This window comes from Apteryx mantelli, chromosome Z (genome assembly GCF_036417845.1).
Source record: "Apteryx mantelli isolate bAptMan1 chromosome Z, bAptMan1.hap1, whole genome shotgun sequence".
Lineage (NCBI taxonomy): Eukaryota > Metazoa > Chordata > Aves > Apterygiformes > Apterygidae > Apteryx > Apteryx mantelli.
Window position 1 is genome coordinate 61,997,453 of NC_090020.1, and position 16,727 is coordinate 62,014,179.

Genomic DNA, 16,727 nt, shown 5'->3' on the forward strand with positions numbered 1-16,727 from the left:
ATGCCTGTGCTGCAAGGTAAGATTAAATAATGAAGAGGACAGTCTCCCAGAGCAGCCTGCATTGTGCTCCAAGAGATGGACTCTCTGAGGACACGGCCTGAAATTGCTAGGTATCTTCTGAGGTTTCATCAGGACGTGTGCCTCTGAGTGGAGTGCCAAGTTGGAAAACTCCGACTGTGACTGAAAAGAGCAGGTCTCTCATCTGCCACGGGAGAGCCCTGGTTGCTGCTGGGGTGGCGCTGCCCAGTGGGGAAGGACCTGGACAGGCCAAAAGGGCCAGGGCCACCCTGCCCCAGGCAAAGCATGGGCATTTTCACTGCCCTCCTCATGCAGGAACAAGCTCCTTTCCCCTCAGATTGCCCCGGGCCCCACCTTTGTCTTCATCTACCTTCACTCCATAGCATCCAGCCTGGTTGCTTGGCTAAGTATCGTGGTTCAAGGTTATTTTATCAGGTGATCCCAGTACTGGATCTTATTTTGCCAGGGCTGTGAGGGAAATGGGCAGTCAGAATCCTATGCTGAATAATTAAGTTTTTTCTTCCCTATTTTAGATGAACATATTGCTCTAAAACTGCAGCAATGTTGTCCCTATTCCAAATGTTTGCCATATTTGTTCACTTAAATTGTTTGTCATCTCAAATATTGGTAGTTGAGTGAAAATGAGGGGTCTGGTTGTCTCACAATTAACATGTAGTTAATTTGGCTCAAAATACTGGAGTGTGAATAACAGCTAAAGATTTTTCTTTCAGTTCCACAGACACCAACTCTGATAGCTCAGGAACCAAACTCAGCTACAAGTACCTCCATTGCGGTCTACTGGACTGTGAATGAAGGGGATGCCATCGACTGTTTCCAGGTCTACTGTATGGAGGAGCCTCAAGCTAACAAGGACCAAAGTGGTGTGTAACGACCTGCTTTTCACCTTTGTGATTGCAGCAGCCCTTGCTGCAATGATCTCCATTCAGAGGGGAGGCAGAGGTACAGGGGAGGTGCTCAGTGATAGGAGGGGCTGTGAAGAAATTCTGCATAGGACTAAGGACAGGTAACTGAGGAAGAGAGTGCAAGCTGGATGCTATTCCTTCTCCTCCCCTTCCTTCCCCAAAATACAAGGTAAATATTTTGGTCCACAAAGTGCAGGGCAGTTGCTTGCAGAGAAGCAGCACCATCTCTGTTTAGGCACTTTTATGGAAGTGGCCCAACTGTCAGAGTGGATGTGTCCCTATTGTACTGTTGGTACTGATGGGAACCAGAGATTCCCAAAAGGAAGGGCCTGATTAGGAATTTAGGGCCCTGCATGTACTTTGGAAATGTGTCGTAATAAACTAGGATGAGAAAGAATAATCAGAAATACAATATTTCCACATGTGGGAACAGATTTTTTCAAAATGACGCTAAGATATTTTAATTCTTAAATATGGAAATTGAGAAAAGAAGGTTGAAATGTTTGTTCATTTGAAAGCTTAGGCTAATCATAGAATCACTTAAAGCACCTGGGTTCTGCTTAAATGTGTGTGTGTGTTTGTGCACTGAAGGATGCATCGGACATAAATTCCATCATGAGAAATTATGTTCTAGAGAGGTGAAAACAAAGTGACAACTCTTGATTGCATGTCCCAAATTCACAGTCTGTCATATTGAAGACTACTCTCCGCTTGCCTTCAATGGGATTTGAGGGCACTGAACTCAAGGGCAGGTCAAAAACTTTCTGTCCAAACTGATTTTGAGTAAACATTGAGATCTTGGCTGGTAACGCATTCTGGTTTTTTAGCTGACTCTTTTTTATATATTAGTTGACAGGAGAAATCAGAGGCCCTGCAAATGAAGTGCATGAATATCATGGCCTGTGTGTGTGTTTCTCCTAGCTTTGGTGGAAGAATACAGAGTGACGGTGAAGGAGAGCCACTGCATTTTGGAGGACCTGGAGCCAGATCACTGTTACAGTGTGTGGGTCATGGCTGTGAACTGCACAGGATGTAGCTTACCCAGTGAAAAAGCCTTTTTTAAAACAGGTATGTATATATTCTGGCATTTGATTATTATAGGTTTCAGGTTCTTAAACAAATTCTAGGTCATACTGTTACTAAAACAGAAGAAACTGTTTTGTTTAGTCCATCTGGCAGATCATAGGCAACTCATAATAATGTTTGCCTTTCTGTGAAAAGATAGCAGCATAATTGTTCCTAGGAGGAAAGTTGAAAGTATTCAGAAATGAAGATGTTTTAAATCTCGGGCCTCATGCCGGGGGCATTGGAAGGGCACATTATGAATTTCCGTTGTGTGCTGCAACGCTGCTGGCCAGCTTTGGGAAAGCCACCTGGCTGCTCCATGCTGCTGCCTCGCCTTTGGAAAATACGGGAGATCATTGCATTTTTTGCCTCTCTGCCATCCTTCCAAATACATCTATGTTGCATTGATTTAAATGATGAACTTTTCAGGGGAAGGCCTGCTTTATAGTGGTTACATGCAGCATCTAGCTCAGTGGGGCACAAATCTCAGGTGTGGCTGAGAGGCTCCGCTGCTGTTTAAGTGATATAAATTATGATGAGTATTTAGACGAGTATTGCTTATGAGCTTCACTTGACTGATTCATTTTTCTGAGATTTAATTTCTTAAATAATTTGTATTGGCAAAACTGTTGCTTCTTGAATTATGAGTAGGATGAAGCATCCTGTGTTCTAGACATTGACTAAGGCCTCTTGGCAGATGATTTTTTTACTGCTGCAGGGTAAAAACGGATCATTACGTTCATGAATTTACAAAACATGGACAAGTATATTTAACAATTTAATACTGAAGTAGCTCTGTACAGCATCGAGTGTACTGTTGAAATCACTTGGCAGCAACCATAGCTTCAAGTCTTTTGCTTAATCCACTAAACGTCAGATTTTTGGATAATTCTCTTTGATATTCAATTTGTAGTTCATATTTTTAGCAAAGATGACTTTCTAAAGAATTCAAAGCAGAAATTCAGATTTTACTATGTATCAACAATGTAGAGCATGGTGTAGAAATCCTCTCAAATGGTCAAATAATTAATGAGTTATTTCTAACATATAAATAATAGTTTAAAAAGGGTTTTTGCCTCTCTGAAGCCATTATTTTAAGAACTGTATTCGCCTTTTGGCATAAGACTCACCATTCTTTTCATCAAAACTCAAGCCTTCTGAAGAGGTTAATTTCTTAGAGTCTTTGGTTTGTTTTGGCCTCTTTCTTAGGAAAATAAACAAGCTAGTGCAAATTAAACTCATTAAACACCCTCTGTCAAGCTGCCAGGTAGATTTGTGGGAGCATTGCTGAAAAGAAAGATGAGCAGTAGTGACCGAAACCAGTTCTTCAGTGCATTGCTGTAGAGCCCAGGTACTTTGATATTAAGCTAGAATACTCTGATTCTTCAAGTAACCAAATTACCAATATTTAAGAACTCAGAAGAAGGAATTTAGAGAGTTTATTTTCAGTAATTCACTGAAAAGGTAGCACATACAAGAAAATACTTTGCTGATATATGCAGTTATGGGCATATATACATTATTAGTGGATTGAAGCTGGATCTTTTCCTGGTTTTGGGAAAAACACACCCCATAGTGTTTCCCCATAGGAATGCCACTGAGCAGACGTGGTGCTGCCCCAGCACTGCCGGCACTTGGGGGCCATGTCAGCTGCCCCTCCAAACTCACTGTGGGCACTCTCGTCCTGACTTCATCTACTCGTTAGACTGATAATTTCAAATAAATAAAATACTTAATGACTTGTACTCTTGCTGGAATATCCAAATGTGATGTATTGCTTGTGCATACATAATTAGACGTATGCATGTCAGTTTCTGAGTGCAGGTATTGGTGGATTTAGGTGCTAATTTTTCATTCTCTAGAAACAGATACATTTAAAAATGGGCAGTAATCAAATATGTCAAAAGAGAGTTAAAGGATTATTGCCAAGGGAGTTATGCAGATTTACTACCAGATGGGTTCTTTGTTCTGGTGAATATCTAGACTGGCTGTTCCTGTAGTAAAACATCAAGTACAATTTAACCTGAACTGCTAACCTCTTGATTTTCACTAAACCAGGAAACTGCATATGAGCTTGTGGGTGTTTTCTTTTCTAATAATAACAAATTGTTTGTGCTACAAAACAGAATGTAATTTGAAGGTGAGTTGCAGCTCTATAAGATTATCTAGCCTAATTTCTGTTTTTGTTTTAGACATCCTGTTGGAAACTTGATTTCTTTAAAAACAAAATAACTTCCTATGGCATTTTATTTTAATCCATCCCATGTATTTTAAGGATTGATGTTAAGGCTGTCTATATGAGCGTCAACAATACATTATAAGAGGTTCATGTATGTTGCTCTTCCCTGGAAAGAGATAAAGCATGTGAATATAACAAATCCATTTTCAGGCCACAATGTCTGATGTTCTATTTCACACAATAGCTTTTGATTACTTGCATTCAATGTACTATTTTACATTCATTTTCTATCTTTGCAGTTGGGCCTGTAGTTCTTAAACTGAGGCTTTAAAAAGGAGAAATTATAGGTCCAAATTTTAGTATCTGCTTTGCAAAAATATGCAGGACATAATTAAGCAGACAAGTCATCATTTCAGCCTCGGTTCTGCAGCATCACGTTTGCTTCTGTTGCAGTTCACACAGGGACTGCTGAGGGCAGGAGGGAGCTAATCTGGGGAGAGCTGCCCCAGTCCTGCCTCCATGCTCTGTTCCTTGAAGCATGGCAGAAATGGGCAAAGGTGCTTGAGGAGGGGCAGAAAAATCTGCATGGATATTCTAAGTATGGGCAGAATTGCACAAATACACACAGTGACTTTCCCGGTGTGTTTTTTCTTCCCTAACGTTGCCCTCTGCCATTGAACCACAGAGGAAAATGATATTGAACCACAAATAAGCAACAGACTATTGTTGGACAGGCAAAAATAACTACCTGAGCTGTGAGGCAGGATGACCTTCAATGCCAGCTTTGTCTACTGTTTTTGTGCGAATGACCATTTTTGTTGTGAGCATCCCCGGCTGGCCGCTGGCACGCTCCTCACAGTGCCGCTAACACATCCTTATGTCTGCAGCGCCCGCAGCCCCCACGATAAGAGCAGAGGACTGCACCGTGTGCTGGGACACGGCCACCATCCGCTGGCGTGCTGGCTCTCAGGCACCAGAGTCCTTCACCCTGGAGTACTGCCGACAGTATTCGCCCGAAGGAGAGGGCCTCAGGTCAGTTCTGAGCGCATTCCGCGGCCCGGGGAGATTAGACAGATGTTAAGGAGCGCTCTCCAGATTGCGGGTTGTTACATAAGAGATTACTCTGTCTTGAACCAGGCAAAGAAGAAATCAGCTTCTGTGTGCTGATGACTTTAGAGGCCAGATACTAATCTATGAGATCGGGCTGAGAGATATAAAAATACTTTCTTTTTGTTCTGCATAACTGAACAGTGCCTTGCACTTGGGGCCAAAGCCCTGAAGACTTTGTGCAGTCTATGATCAACCAAAAGTTGCAGGGCCATGCTGCCTGGGAGAGAAATCCATCCTCCACAACTGCCACAGCCCCCCCGCAGGGCAGGGGGGCAGCTGAGCTTCGCAGCAAGGAGTGAGATGGGACAGGATGGGACAGAGGAGTCCATGCTCTGCTTGCTCTCTGCTTCCTGGGGAGTGAGACAGGAGCAGGTTTGGAACGTAATGTGAGCTATAGCAGAGATTCACCTGCCATCTCTCTGGGCAGAGCCTGTCCCAGGCACAGCTGAGCCTTGGAAGGGGAAAAAAAGACCAAGAAACCTCCAACTGTTGACCACTGCAGGTGGAGATGAAGAGGTCTGAGAAGCTCAGGAAGCGGAGGTGTCTTGGCATACAAGCCCCAGTGGGAGCGTCAGCCTGGCTGACTTCCGCCTCTCTTTCCCACCCTGTAGGCACTAAACAGAGGTCTTTTTCCCTCCTCAGGGCCAGTTCACATGAACTTCACAGAAACATGATAGCTGGAGAAGAGCTCTACCCCTTGTGGTCAAAATTAATTAAGACAGACTAAAGGGTTCAAAAGCTTGTAGTAGATATCTGTGACAGTGCAATCGTGTGAGCCTTGCTCCTTACAAAAGTAGGTGAGAAATTGAAATAAAGAACTTCTGCAGGATTGGGAGAGCTTTTTTCACCCAGCACCAGCATGCTGTGATAATGCAAACAAGAGAAGGGGGCTCTTGCACAGCTCTCCTGCTCTCTGAGGGCAGCCGTGATCTGCTCCTTTTCATGTGTATTTTATGAGGCCATCGGGTCCCTGTCAAGCTGCCAAAGTTGCTGTCAGTCAGGGATAATGTAGCTGCTCCCAAACCCTATGCTGTGCGTTTGCACTTAAGTTTATTTGCTGTTAATTGATATTGCTGCTTCTTCCCAAATCTGAAACAGAAAATGTGCTGCTTTCTGTCACCTGTGAGCAAGGTGGCATTAACACCAGGCAGTTTGCTTGTGTGGAGATAACTGTGGCAACAAGCTGTCAGAACTGACCCATTCTCTTTTCCAAGGGAGCTTGTGCAAAATTGAAAATGTTTATACTGAGACACGTTTGACTTTTCTCGCCTTTCTGTGGGCAGAAGCTGGCCTTTTACTGTGACAAGTGTAAAGAACTCAGACAGGACAAAATTATGAATTTTCTCAGAATTGCTTCAGTTGAAATCTCTGTATTTGTAGAAGGTTCTCACCTCTTTTCTCAGTGTCAAAGACCATCTTTTACCACTTATTTTCCCTCAAAACAATGCTTCTCTCCTTTTCCAAAAGCAACCTGCCTAAGTTTAACCTTTAATGCATTCTGTAATAGCACATAATGAGAGGAGAGAGTTATTTTAAGATTTGTATTTAATTTTTTGCACAAAGCCAAGGGGAAAAAAAAGACCGCTGGTAGATGGAGCACACTGCCCATATTCCCCCATCTAAGGCCCCTGAAGTGCAAGTTGGGACTAGAAATCAATTCCTTGTGTAGCTGATAAAGTGAGACAAATAGCTCCAGATGGTGAGTGAGATCTTAGGCTGTGTTGCTTTCTGGAACTGCCTGAATGTCATCTTTGATATAGAAAGAGCCTAGAGCCACTATGCTGAGTACCTATATTAGGTAGAATAAAACTGTGTCTTTATAACCACCTAGGAGCACTTGGGCCTGGAAATACTATAGTTTCTTCCAGCCACTTTCCTTGAAAGCCTGAAATCTGTCCTCCCAGAAAAGAGACTGAGAGCAGATTTCCTGAGCTGGTCTTGGGGACCAGCCAAACACTGAGCCCACAGCAGAAAGCAGAGATGGGGTAAGGAGATCAGAGATGATCAGTCACCTCCTGAAATTCACCTGGAGAAAGCAATGCTGTCCCAAACTGCACAGCTTCTTTTGCACATGTCATGCTGGGAGCCCATCAATGGCAAGGGGACAGTGCCAAGGGAGCAGGCAGAAAGAAGTGCCTCTCCAGGGAACAGCTGGGACTGTGTGAGGAGCCCATGGTGTGGGTCAGGCATCTCTACCCTTTTGCGTATCCTGGAGCAGTCCCAGTTCCCCAGAGGGAAAATTTGAGGAATCTCTGGAAATAAATCCTCATGAAGATTTGCCTTCCAGATACCATCTAAAAATCTATAAAAAGCCTTTCTAGATTCTTGATTTTCTAGATGTCCTTCTGGATTTTCTCCTTCTTTCAGCCTGCCACCTGAGGGACATGGTTTTGGCATAAGATCATTTTAGATCTTCTGCAACAACAAATCCCTCGCCTGCTGCTGTGGTTTTAAAGCTTCACAGGTTGATTCTTTTTCCAGGTTAGAAGGCTTTGAAATGTTTCTTTCAGTTTCCAGAGCTCTGCTGTGTGCTTGCTGTGTTGAGAAGTCAATGGAGCTGTGGGTGGAAGATGGAAAACTGAGAGAAATGTAGTCCAGGGATTAGCTGTGTGGGCTGCTCAGATGGAAACCATGTATCACATCATGAGAAATCTGTAAGACTCAGGGAGGCAGAAATTAGTACAGTGTGCAGTGAATTCATAAAAGTGGAAGTGTGGGTTCTTCCGACTGAGTGTCATTTTCCCCATCAGTGTGAGATTGACACTGCTTACCACTGAAGTTTTCCATCTACCCATGGAACAGGTCTAACTCTTGAAACAGGAGAGCAAACCTCCCTCGCACTGCTTTGCCCATATGACTGTCCTTCCAGGTCAGGAAGCAATGTGAGGAAAATAGGAACTCCTCATCCTCTCTGTTCTGCTGAGTTTGCCATCTAAGATAGCAATGAGGGCCACTGTAAGTGGTACTTTGGTGCTCTAACCCTGTAACAGCCAGAATTATGTGCCTGGGACAGACAAGAGGAAAGGATGGATGTGGCACAGCTGGAAGGGAACTTGGAGCAACTTGTTCTTTATTTTTAGCTTCAAGAGCTTTTTCCAGCCCTTCTGTGTGCTTCTACACATATCTTGAAAAGCCTGCATGCTTTCACTTCTAACTCAACATCAGTGGTATCAGCACAGATCTAGAGGTGCGGTTTTGGTGGGATGTTGGAGAGAGGAAATAACAATTACAACTCAGAGGGTGTTCTGAAACTATGACACATATCATTTGCTGGGTTCATGCAATATTAAAAAATATCCTCTAGGTGTTGTTTTCTTGAAATTAGATGAGAATGCTGATGAGAGAAATGTACATCAAAACATAGCATCAGATTTCCCTAAAACCAGGTAAATCACGAGTCTTACAGACAATTGCTGATATAATATTTCTTGGGAATTTAAAGCTGAAGAAACAGGCAACTTCTTCCTGCTCTGGTTTAAACAGAAAAGTATCTGAACTTTGGAGACTGGATTTTGAGACTTATAGATTCCTCTATGAGCTCTCCATAAAGTAAAGGATTAAGAGAAAATATGTAAAACATTCAACTTCAAATGTTTCATGAATCTTTGTGCTCTGAACTTCATATAATGATACCAAGATGTTATGGGAACAATGTGAAAACATTAACATTCTGGCTAAGAGCCAGGATGCATTGTGCTTTGACAGTAACATTACTGCATTTCCATTCATCTATAAAGTAGGCAGGTGTATTTTAAGTAGAAAATAGGTGAAAAAATGTTGCAGTTGGATTTCTCTTCCTTCCATGATGGAAATTACATGGTTAACTGCTTTAGGCTAACTCGAGGAAGATCTAGATGCAATGCTTGTTACAAGAACTTGGAAATGAAACAGGCTTTCCCCCAACACAGTCAGAAATTTATAAATGCATCTTCCCTTCCCTTCTCACATGCTTGTCCTGTATTGCTTTAAGCAATCTATAAAGCTCTATTCATGCTTTCTCTTCATCCTTAAGTTTTTATTACTGATTGCAGCAGTAACCTGGAACGTGACCAACTACAGCGATTGCTGAGAGCCTGGGGAGCCCTCAGTATTCACTTTTCCCCCTCACCATGTTTTCTAGACAGAAAGAGAGGCAACAGCAAGACCTATTTCTTCTTTGCACTCAGCCTCTTGTGAGCTTGGAGTTGGCTCAGAGTAACCGAGTGTTGCAAATGAAATTCCTTCTTGTTGGCATATTCTGTTTCATTAGTTGGCAGCAGCAGTACTGTTTTTTAAGCCTTAACTGTAGCTAAAATTGATGGGCTCTTATTCTTAGGAAGCTTAAAGCTGGCCAAAATAGATTACCAAGCAGAGAATGTTATTGGAAAATCTGATCACTGTTTTACTGACCAGATCTACTTAAAGTCCAGACTTTTCTGTGTTGCTATTAAAGCTGAAAAGAGGTATGCTGTTGCTCTCAGATTTAAATTGGCAACCAAATTCTGATTTGAAGAATTTCAGATTTGGAAGAGACCCAAGTCAGAATTTTGGCTGATCCTATTCTGCAACTGGCTGGACCCAAAATCTTTTCTGAATTCCTAGACTCTGGGATCCAGACTCCTCAGGTCTACTCAGACACCAGCATGTACCTGTCTACTTAGGTTTAGAAGCAATTTTTTGTTTTATTAAATAATTATCAGTTAAATAGTTAATAGTGAAAGAGAAAAGATCTGAGTTCTTTGGGAGGACACTGACTTGTGTGACATTTTCCAGAAGACACAGAAGAGGATTCTATGTAGAGAACATTATTGTGCTTAAGATATTTTAATCTACCTGTTGACACAAGTAGTTTTGGATGTATAGCTTAGTGTATCTTTATTTTATCTCACTTGTAACTGTTTGTTCAAAACCCCTTTCCAGTGTTCTCTGCTTCAGATTCACCCGAAGATGTCAGAGTAGTGCTATTAAACAATAGAGTGGGCCAGACTTATCTAGGAAGTATGGATAATTTTCTTCAAAGCTTGGGTGCCCTCTTCTTTTCCCGTGAAGTCTCTGCTTCCATCCCCATTTTCCTTTCTCTTACTTCCTTTATATTTGCCTCCTTGCTCAGTTTCCATCTTTTATTTTTCTTCTGCTCTCATTTTTCCTTTTTCTCGTGTCCCTTATACTCTTACTAGTCTTTTTTCTCTTGTGTGTCTGAAGATCACTCCTCTGGTTGCCCCTTTTCCCTGAACCTCTCGGTAAGAGTGAACCAGCCTGCCTAACTCCCAGTGCCTCGCTGAAGTTCTTCTTGGTCAGGGCTTTTGTTATTTACAGGAGAGAAACAAACATTGTAATCGCTACCAAGTTTGGACAGCCCCACTTCTCTTATTTACTGCATCAATTCTAGCACCAGGCAAACACTGTGAAATTCTTTCAAATTGAAAAGATCACAGAAGCACCTAGCGCTTTTTTTCAATGTTTTCAATCACTTTTAATGACAGCTGTCAGTACAAAATACCCATTACAGACTAATGAGAAAGATGAAGTAACCAGCCTTTTCCCAGAATGGCATCCTCCTAAACACGGCACTCTACATGAAGTTAACAGGAATTTGAAATATGTAGGACTGTAGGATTTTACCTTTATCTGCTAGCAGAGGCAGACATGTGAAAAATCCTAATGGATGAGCACTGATTATTCTTCAGTTTGTACTGCTCTCTGGTGGGACAGCTGGGGAAAAACAGTTACTATAAATGAATAGCAATGATCTTAGCTGACCTGCCTGCCTTGCCTCCTGTGGGATCACAGTAAATAATGGTGGAAAAGGTGGTTTGTTTAATCTAGCTCCCCACAGAGGCATTATCTGCGGGAGGGAGACCCTCCTGGGCTCCATTTCCAACCCCTCCTCTGTGCCTTTCTCCTCCTCTAAAGACGTGGCCCTCATCTGTTCAACATCTGGGCCCCAGGGCTGGACGCCGCTGAGGGTGCCCTGCCTCAGGAGTCTTCCTCTGCCTGTTGCAGCAAACCCGCAAAACGAGAAGGTATTTCTGTGCCAGCTTGCCTGCCAGCTCAGGGGGTGCCATGCCACGGAGAGAGGCTGTGCTGTGCCTCAGCCCTAGGTCTGAATCTGTGTTTGAATAAATCCACAGCTGTTTCTACATATCTTCCTTTTCTGAATTTGCTGGAGAGCAGAGCAAGACTCCTGCATTCAGCTCATCCCAGTACCACTGAGGTTATCTTCTTTGAATCTGGAGGGCAGGGGGTTATCTCAAAAGACCTGCATTATACTCGAGAATTAAATACTTGCCCTGAAGATTCCTATGAGCATTTGTGGGGGGAAAATGTCTGGTCTGTACAGATAAACAATGTTTACCTACTTGTATACAGTGCAATGGGTATATGCTCTTTAACTTAGCCATTATTATATGAGGCATAAAAAAGGACAACCAGGATCCTGTGTATAAGAATTTGTTAAACCAATCTCTCATATTCACCAAAAAAAAAAAAAAAAAAAAAGCCTGCATCTTTCTAGACATCCAAAGTACTTTCATTGTTACTTCAAAGTGCCTGTGAAGCAGATTGAGTGGGTGCTGACTCTCATTTTTCTGGAGTGTGTCAAGGTGTCAGTGGTTGAGGATGTGAGGGCCGGAGCTTTTGAGGCATCGCAAAAGGTAGACTTAGTCAAAGCACGGCACTGTGCAAAGGCAGTTCCCCTGCTGCTGCCTCTTGCAACACCAGCCTGTTGGAGACTCCGGCACAGTGAGGGAGTCAAAGCCAAGACTGTGTCGATGAACAGTTTGTGAGCAAGGAGTTCATAGTAGGAAGTGCACAGCTTCTGTGCAGTCTAAGAGAGCATCTAAGAGCATCCTTTTCTGTGGATTTGGAACGTGTGCCCAGACAGTACCAGCACTGCAAGCAGGTCCACTCCCATGCAGCTGAATTAACTATGAGCTCTTTTTCTTCATAAGTTTGTTCATTTTGTACTGCAGGCATTTTACAGGTGAAGAATGAGAATTTGATTCTGTGCTGCTTGCATTTTGTGTGATGACTTATACTGCAAAATGAACGTAAAGTGAGCGTTGCACCAAATGACTGCACTGAGTGACAAGGCAGTGCAGGAACAGAGGCCTGAAAAATTTTCAGACCAAGGAGGATGCCGCAGGCAAAATGGAAAAGCTCCTACATAACCTGGTTGTTTGCGAAAACAATGCTCACCTTTCCAAATTGGAGTTTCCCTATGGTGCCTGTTGTTTCAGTAGTCAGCAATGCGATTAGGTGGCTTAGCTGTTTGCATAAATTATTCTTTCCTGGTTTGGACTTTTGTATGCATTTTCATTTATGAAAATCTTGTTAATTTGCAGATCTTTTGCTGGAATAAAGAGGCCTGAACTGAAAGTGTCCTTGGAGCCCAATGTGAACTATTTCTTCTACTTGAGGGCTGTCAACACATTTGGGACAAGTGAGCAGAGTGAAGCTGCTCTCATCTCAACTAAAGGTAGATCACAGTTTTCTGATATCAAAACAATGGGATGGAGGGACAAAGCAGTCAGAGGTGGCATTTTTTTCCGGAAATTATAAGTGAACTTTCAGATACAGGAGTAACCATGTTATTGAGAAAAAAGGGACCAGATTTAATCTGCTTAAAGTTAGCACAATCTGGGACTGCTTCATTTAAATTGGTAAATTTATGTGAATGTAAAACTGGTGTGAGCTCAGAAGCCAAGCTGTTGAATGCTGTCAGAGATACAAAATGGTTAAATATTCTTCAGGGATCTCAGTTTGTTTGAGTTTGGCAGAACACATTCTAATAAAAGATTCCATGATATAAAAAACAATAAAAAACTTACAGACCTTGGGGTTCAGGGATGAGGAACCAAGCAGAACATGTTTTAAAATGTAATGACTGATTTAAACTTTAAGGTTTCCAGATAGGTAGTGTTAAATTATGTATGGTTCCAAATCAGTCTCAAAATTCAGATTTGCTACTTTGAAAAAGCAATTGATTAAAAATGATTCAGTCTTCTTTAATACCAAAGACTTCTTTATCACCTAATTAGTTTTCTGAATAATATAACCTGTTATGATCCCTGGGCCTAGTTGCCAGAAGACTGCCATCTCAGATGGGCACAACTTGGAACAGTCTTTGCATCCTCACCCAATTTTCTGTCACTCCTGCCTGCCAGCAGGTACAACTCTGTCCCACAAAAACAGTAGTAATTGTTACTTAACATTTTGTGATTCATCTGAAGTTAGTGTTGCCAGTGTCTCAGAACTAGTGTTTCTTTGTCATGAATTGTACCAGGAACTAGATTTCGTGTACTGAATGACACAGCTCATCCCGCTTTGCAAATCTCCTCTGATGGCACCGTGATACACCTTCCCGAGAAAGCCCGATTCACTGGGTGAGTAACCGCATGCCAAGCACAGCCATGCTACTGGCTCGCCATGAGTCCCTAACTTTCACCTTTGTCTATGTGTAGCTTTCACCTGGTGCTAACTAATTTTTAGAAAAAACAAATCGTTTCAATCATGCAGCCCCTGGACATTATGGGATAGACTCCGACTTTCGGCATTGCATCCCCTCAATATTGCCAGTTGCAGCACTGGTATAGGTGCTGGAAGGAGTTTGATGTTGCACTGAGGAACCTTCACAGAAAGTCAAAGGCAATAGTCAGAGAGGAGGTACATACTGGGACAACTGGGTTTGCCTTAGTCTGTAGTCACTGTTTAATCCTTCAGAAAGCTTTAGTCTTGAAGCAACTTGTTGCTGCCCCAGGCTGGCCAGAATTGTGGGTTTATTTTTGAATTGATTGTGGCTAGAAGTAATCAGTCCTCTTACTTTGCTGAGAGCCTTACTGGTAACATTTGCAAAAGCATTTGTGGCTTTGGAGAATTCAGGAAGTGCTGCTGGGGTATATTAGACTAATTGTACCAGGCTAGCTCTGTCCATTGCAAAAATGATTTTTTTTTTTTTTGGCATACTGATATCAGTCTGACTGCAAACAGAGATCAACTTGTACACGACTGTATCGTATTCATATAGCTTCTTAAAATGGAATGGGGTATTACTGGTTTAAGCACCTTTTTATTGTTACAACTGAATCTACATAAGATGACAGCCACTGTGTCTGCTTAAAACAGCCATGCTTTCCAGCTTGAACAAACCTGGTAAAATGTAATCTGTAAATCTAAGATCTTATTTGACTCCAGAGTCGCATTTTCCACCCTTTGCTAGCTTCCTTTACTTTTGGGTAAAGTTTCATAGTTTTCAATCCTCAAGATGAGTCCATCTCAGTATGAAGATGACCTGACTTTCAGGGAAAACATTCAAATCTTTGATAAAAATCTGCAACTAGAAGAACAGAGTTTAAATCATTAGTAATTTTTGATGCTCCTGCATGATGTGATTATAAGAAATATCACAATATTATTGGTCTACCACCAGACTCTCATTACTGCATACTTTTACACAAATAGATTTCCTTCAGTTCTGGGTGAGCTGCTGCCTCCTCGGGGCCGTCATTACTGGGAAACCATTGTCTCTGCCTGCAGAAGCTACAGGATTGGAATTTGCTATGAGCCTACATCACAGAGCAATGTCCTGGGGCTGAATGATACTTCTTGGTGCATGCGCTGCTGTCCTACACAAACCAGGTAAAGCTGAGTCAGTCTAGCTGCTTGGGAAGTTACTTGTCCTTCATGTGAAGAGAACTGGTGAGCTTCAAGAATCACAGCAGCACAGAGGACTTGTCTGCTTCATTTTTGCAAATTTCAGTAACAAGAAAAAACAACTACTGAAGAGGTTTAGACACCGTGTGTTTATTTAATAAATCTTATAATGCACCTTAAAAAAAAGATCCTCAACATCAATCTCAAACAAGAGCTTTGAAGTAATGCCACATTTGCTCAGGTAGGAGGGTTATGTACTGAGCAAAACCCTATTGCCGCATGATACGCTGCTATATGCAACAACCTGTTAATAGGTGGGAATTAAATGATAAGTTATTTCTGGTAAATGACATTGAGGATGCTCACTGTAATTTGGTTTCCATTTTCCTGCAGTTTTCTTTACAGATTTCTTCACTCCAGTCTAATGAGCGATGTCCGGGTGACAGAACAGCCAGCCAGGATCGGCATCCTGTTGGATTATAGCAGTGGCAGACTGTTATTCTTCAATGCAGAGAGAGGACTGGTGTTGTTCACCATCAGGCACAAATTTACCGATGCTGCTCACCCAGCCTTTGCTCTGGAGAAGGCTGGAGTACTTACCCTGCGCACAGGAATGGAGCTGCCCGAGTTTGTGAAGCACAGCTAATCCAGTGCTTCAAACTCTTGGCAACACCAACAGTCGCAGTATCAGGGGCAGGGAGGGGAAGAGGGTGTCAGAGAGGGATGTCTAGTTTTCACTAATGAGTACTATACGCACAGCTCCCCCCCGCACAGTGTCAGTAATTGTAATTAGTGCCCAGCCACATAATCACCCTGAGCCTGGAGAGAAAATTGACTCCTTCAGATGGAGTGTGCACCTCATGATATACACAGAAATGCTTATGAGGAAAAAAAGGTTTGTTAGATCTGAGTGTTAAGGGGGGGGGAATGTACTTTTCCTGTGAAAAAAATGACAGTACTAGCTGTCTTTTTTAAGTTGATGATGAGCCTGTGCATGAAATAAATGCATCTCTCACTGCAATACATGACTTTTTTTTGTCAGAAAGTGCCGTCGCTTCATCATTTGCCAGGACAGTCAGAGCCCAAATCCAAGATGATGTGTTTGAAAAATGTCCAGAAATTTTACAGTTGAAACATTCTGCAGGTGAATACATCTCTGATTGTTTGCCAACTCTTTTCTTTAAATACCCAAATCAAGAAAACTTGGAAACTTAGAAATCTGTATTTTTGCAAAATGAGTGAGTCCTGGACTAGTCTTGATATCAGTCATGTAAGATTTGAGTGTACACCACCTGCCTACCCTGTTCACACTAGATTCACAGGCTGTGTGTGTCAGGAAACATCTGTGCCTGTAAACAGGTACGCATGAAGAACACATATGAGGAAACCTGACAGTGGTGTTAAAAGTCTTCCCCTATGTTTTTAATCCCAAAATTGTTGGGTAAATGTTTCAATGATGAAAGGAAGATTGTTGCCTGGGACCGTAGAGAACAGTCAAACTGTCATCTACCTTCTTGCCTTCTTGCAGATAACCCCTTTTCCTCACTGCTTTTACCTTTGAACTTATGGATTTGATGCTTCTAATTTCAGGCTTATGGCTATTTTTGTGCACCTGCCCTGTTCTGTCCCACTGTCTATGCTAGCACCAGGATCGTAAGAGCAAGGTGCAGTGTTTCAGAGCCATTGAAATAGGCAGGCTAAGTGTGACTCATGCCAGCAGAGGAATAGGATGCTGATTTTCTCCTTGGCCTGTTCGAACAGTGGAACAGTATTTCAAAGCGCTTCACAAACTGGTGATACAG

At 42.3% G+C, this 16,727-nt stretch overlaps 1 protein-coding gene across 1 annotated transcript in view; it reads left to right on the forward strand.

The window, feature by feature from the left end:
* Window positions 1-15,946, forward strand: part of CMYA5 (cardiomyopathy associated 5) — a 47,162-nt gene extending 31,216 nt beyond the window's left edge. The window contains exons 9-15 of the mRNA XM_067315264.1: window positions 750-899; window positions 1,863-2,009; window positions 5,073-5,217; window positions 12,618-12,751; window positions 13,559-13,658; window positions 14,734-14,910; window positions 15,319-15,946. Coding sequence (XP_067171365.1) covers window positions 750-899; window positions 1,863-2,009; window positions 5,073-5,217; window positions 12,618-12,751; window positions 13,559-13,658; window positions 14,734-14,910; window positions 15,319-15,571 — 1,106 coding nt within the window. The 3' untranslated portion in view covers window positions 15,572-15,946. The remainder of the gene's footprint in view (window positions 1-749; window positions 900-1,862; window positions 2,010-5,072; window positions 5,218-12,617; window positions 12,752-13,558; window positions 13,659-14,733; window positions 14,911-15,318) is intronic.
* The last annotated feature ends 781 nt before the right edge of the window (window positions 15,947-16,727 follow it).